At 38.1% G+C, this 4,632-nt stretch overlaps 1 protein-coding gene across 1 annotated transcript; it reads right to left on the bottom strand.

Moving 5' to 3' along the window:
• Positions 1-1,128: 1,128 nt before the first annotated feature.
• On the bottom strand, positions 1,129-4,626 carry LOC127751501 (uncharacterized). Its single transcript, XM_052275141.1, has 5 exons — positions 4,336-4,626; positions 4,164-4,259; positions 4,007-4,093; positions 3,815-3,928; positions 1,129-3,728 (listed from the first exon to the last, which is right to left on the bottom strand). Exons 1-5 carry the CDS (start codon positions 4,471-4,473, stop codon positions 2,187-2,189), a joined length of 1,977 nt encoding a protein of 658 aa, XP_052131101.1. The 5' UTR covers positions 4,474-4,626; the 3' UTR covers positions 1,129-2,186.
• Between the last annotated feature and the right edge of the window lie 6 nt (positions 4,627-4,632).

The raw sequence follows: 4,632 nt of genomic DNA, 5'->3' as shown, positions 1-4,632 counted from the left end.
TGGCATGAATTTTAAACTGAATGTTTGTTTACAACATTCCAGCTGCTGCGAGCCACTTCCCAAGTAAATATAGCCTACAGGAAGAAAAAATCAATTTTGTTCTTGGTGTTTTGGAGAAAATGAGAAATACAAAACCTATTGGCAACATGGGTCGGAAGACTTCGGATTTAGTCTACAATATGTAGGAAGCTATCAATAACCAAGACCACAACCTGTATTTAAGTTTCATTGATGCTACTTACACTAAGATTGTTGAGGGAGTTATAAATGAAAAGTTTTGCTTGCCAACAGCACTCTATGATAAACTTCAAAAGGCTTTAGAAGCTGCTTTAAGTAATGTTAGTTTCCGGGAAATGTTGGCTGAAACTTTCCCAGAGGCTGGTTTGAGTCGGGACCCAGCTTTTGAAACGTTTGTTGTTGAGTACATGTTTACATTAGGTGATGTTATTTTCCATTATATTAGTGAATGTGTTTTGAAGGGCTGTGCCCCTGAGTTGTCTCCTGTTGTCAACATAGATGATGAAGAGAGGCAGCTCATTCATTATGTGTCAGGTTGTGTTATGCGTGAATTTTTCAGAAAATCTATAAGGTTCCCCAAAAACCGTGGCTGGAAAAGAGTGCGTGATGCTATTGTTAATTGTGTTCTTGAAGGTGGCCAAGTTGTCGCTGCATGTGATAGTGACAGGTATTGGACTGAAATTTCCAACAAAGGTGCTCTATTTTTTGTTGGAAAAGCATACATGGAATTTATGATACCTGTAGTGAAACTTCTGTATGTATGTGAGAAACCAGATGGTAGTATACTCCATGCCGAAGTCCAAGAGAAATTGTTAGTGTCCCCAGCTAAAAACCTTTGGGATAAAATGATTGGTAATCATCTTCCACCACAGGAATCAATACACTTCATGAGAGGGGTAGTAAAATCTTTTACGTCATCATATGGAAAAGGTAATTCTACTAAATTAGTTAACAGATTTTTTTCTAAGCCAAAAGCAAGTGTTGCCCTCAGAAAAAGACTTGCTGTGTAAAAGTAACTGCATGTATTTTGTGATTATGTATATGATGAGAAATGTTCACTAAAGTTTAAATGAATAAGAGAAATATTAGTTAAAAAGAAATAAACAAAACTTATAATGAATACTGCTTTTGTTATTGAAATATTCCTAATAACATATATGCAAATAACTTGAATGGAAGTATAACACTGAAGAAACATTAACAATCAGAAAACACTTTTGATACAGAGTCATAACTGTACTGATACAATTTATTATTTCTTCTTAGCAGGACATTTTCTCTTTGGCAGTGGTTCAGTAGTAATTTCCAATCCTCTTGATCTCTCTTCTGTATTGCCTTTGCCTCTCCTTGTAAATCCCAACTCTCTCACTGTGTGAATGTTCATGTCATTTTGAAGACTCCTGCCCAAGTTAGGATTACCACTTCCCTTTGATCTCTGTTTGGAAAAGTGTTGCTCCAGATGATCTTGGCTAAAAACTCTTGCATTTACAAATTTTACTTTTTCACTAATTAGAAATTTTACAGCATCAATAAATGCCATTGTGGTAAATTCAATACCATCTAAAGTGTAATTAGCCAGTAATTTTTTGGCAGCTGGTGTGTCTTCTGTCACTTCTGTGGCTTCATTATCAGTCCTTTCTTCTTCTGTGATAAAATCAACGCTCAGGTCTTCACCGTCACCACCAAAACTTTGTGAGGCATTTCCTAAAGCTTGAACACTGTACACTTCTTCCTTCCAATCAGATAAGTACTGTAAAAAGCCTTTTAACTTTTCAAATCTGGGATCATTTTCATCTGTGTATGGGTTCAAGTTGGGATTTCTTGTCCGAATGCCTTGAGTGGAATGTGCTCCATTGAGGCAGTCAAACCAATCGTTGACTCTGCGAATGAAGTCCACAAGCTGCTTCGTTCCAGGCCACTTCATGTCTTCCAGTTCTTGTGCCACCGTTTTGCTCAAAACTTGGGATGCAAATTTAACTTTCATTGCTGAATAGCTGTCAATATAAATGTGCTGGGCAGTGAGTTTGTAAGACTTTCTCAATGTTCTGTTTCTCTTAGCATTATAGAGATTAATAATTGTTTGCCATAACAACTTTTCACCACCTTTCTGTAAACATCTTTTTGATTTTTTCCCTTCTCTTGAATTACTTAAACTATTTCTAATAGTCTTAATAAGGTGGGCTACATCTGACATAAAAAAAAAGGAGCCTGTGAGGTGCACATTTGTTCACAGTTGCATAAATTATCCCTGATTTAGTTTGTCTTACAGGAGTGTGCTTCTTTAAAAAGGATCTATTTACAGCAAAGCCATCAGAAACAAAAGCTATGATGCGAATGCCACTCCTCTCACAACGGTTGATGACTTCCCATGTTTTTGCATACAACATTTGACTTGTGAGTTTGTTGACAGGATAAGAAGCAACAACTTCCTTAACATTGCTGGCTACTCCCTTCACCATAAAGGATAACATTTTAGAAGCCATTTCTGGTTGTACTTTTTGGCTTCCAGTTGCAAGATATTTTTCCATAGCAGCTATATCAGCAAAAACTTGATTTTTTTCTAATTTAACAAATCCAATCATCTCACCTGTTGACTTGCGATAAACTAGATTTTGACATATATGCATTTCATCACAAAGCAGAGAGTGATACTTCTGATAATCATGCATTCCTTCCAGTTTTTTGTTAATGTCCTCTAGCACATAATCATATACACCCTCTTCAGCTGGATCAACATGAGAGTAATCAAAGAGTAGCCTAGATGATGGTAGTGCTAACACTCCACTCTCCCGCATTTTCTCATACACTCCCGGTGAATCCAAGTAAATACCAAGAGCGAAGCGGATCATTGTTGGGTGCCAGCGTATTGAACTGGGACTCTTTGCTTTTGATGCTTTAAGTTGCTGTTGCAAAAACAATGAACGTACTTCAGAAAGGTCAGCAGATTTGCATAAGTCGGTCAACTCATCTGACATTTCCTTGTCAACCTGGACACCTTCCACTTCCAGAAGTTGCTGCATTTTTTTTTGAAGACGGTCCAGTCTTCTATTTGTAGCCAGTACTGTCTTCTGTTGTCTCACTAGTTTTTCTGACTTTTGAGAGTCTGACAAAGCTGCATTTGGAGTGAACTTATTTGCTTCTTTACGGAATGCCTCTTGCCTTCTATGTACATTTCTTCTCAGTTTTTCACATTCACCACACCTCCACTTCCGTATAGAAATTAATTTGGGGCATTTAGAAGAACGCAATGTCTCAGTGTACCTATTTTCCTGGTAAGGATTCTTATCAATAACAGCACCAGCAATACCTTGCCACACATCCTTGTATTCTTCATCAGACAGACCAGCACACATTTCTTCATTTCTGACCTTATTTATAATATCAACACACCTATCTACAAATTCACCCACTGTTTCTTTGGCTAGACTAACTGCTTGTGGAGCTTCCCTCAAATACTCCTCAACAGGGAGAGGTTCACAGTGAACACTGAGCTGAACACTACCATCAGGTAAAAAAAATAAACGCCTCTGTACTGCCTTCTCAAATTTTTTGGAAAGAAGCATGACATGTATGCCCCCATCACTGACATGGCATATCCAGGACTGGTAGAGGAACATAGAAATTTTGATGCTAGCATCTTGAAGTAACAGTGACATATCTTGGGGCACACTTGGTTCTGAAAATTCTGGTGGCAAAGGTATAGGAGACACCTAAGAGGAGGAGAGAGACCATTACACAAATTAAAAAGTTAAATAGTATTTAGAATACAACTGCATAATCCTTAAGAAAGACTTACACAACTACTTTTCGCAGATTTGTTTGTGCTGGACGGCAACTTCTTCAACTGTCGGGAAGGGCCAGCGATAATTAGTTTCAATGAAAAATAGCTATGGTCTGGACTGACAACCTCCTAGTGCATGTGAATAATCAGTGAATTAGTGTGGTGAAAAATTATGTAAGTAGGTCCACAACAAATAATAGCACTCACCCTAACTATATGTTCTGGCAGGCAATCACTGCTGGATGGGGCCACGTCCATAGTTTCATCATCATCAGCATCATAGCATAAAACATCCTGTGGGTAAAAATTATAGAAATTACTCTAAAACAGTAACATAAACAAACACTAAAATAGAAAGCCTTACCATGATGGAATCACTGCCACTGATTTCAATCTCATTAGAAACATCTAAATTATCAAATGCCTCAGGACCAGCAGCACTTGAATCACTCATGATCGCCTGTAAAAAAATTATCAAAATTAGTTTAACATTTTCAATCAGTTTTTGTAATAAGGGGAAAGTACAAAAGACCCACCACATCATCGTCCGTAACAGAGGAGCTGGACGACACTGCGGGACTTGAAGACCGACTCCTCTTCCGTTTCGCGGGCCTCACCTGCCGACATTTGGGTACTATCGGCATTCTCTCCGATCCTGGTACAAAAATAACCATAAATACCTCGAAAAGAGACGTTTCGTAACCAAGTACTCAGCCGTGGGGGGTATTCCCCTCAGTCACAACACAGCTTTGAATTCCACGATACACAAAAAATTAGGCCCGAAACTAAAAATATATCAAAGTTGGACTGTGTTCTATCGGAAAATAAAATAA

The sequence above is a fragment of the Frankliniella occidentalis genome, unplaced genomic scaffold (genome assembly GCF_000697945.3).
Source record: "Frankliniella occidentalis isolate FOCC.00 unplaced genomic scaffold, Focc_3.1 Scaffold521, whole genome shotgun sequence".
In the NCBI taxonomy this organism is placed as follows: domain Eukaryota; kingdom Metazoa; phylum Arthropoda; class Insecta; order Thysanoptera; family Thripidae; genus Frankliniella; species Frankliniella occidentalis.
The sequence above is the reverse complement of the archived record's forward strand: the minus strand, read 5'-3'. Positions and strand labels throughout refer to the sequence as shown.

What these genes read in the sequence shown, in the direction of transcription:
- LOC127751501 (XM_052275141.1), bottom strand. Translation starts at nt 4,473, where the DNA reads ATGGTTATTTTTGTACCAGGATCGGAGAGAATGCCGATAGTACCCAAA. An exon ending in GTGGCAGTGATTCCATCATG is followed by an intron (nt 4,094 to 4,163) that starts GTAAGGCTTTCT and finishes TTTTACCCACAG; the next exon opens with GATGTTTTATGCTATGATGC. An exon ending in TGCCAGAACATATAGTTAGG is followed by an intron (nt 3,929 to 4,006) that starts GTGAGTGCTATT and finishes CACATGCACTAG; the next exon opens with GAGGTTGTCAGTCCAGACCA.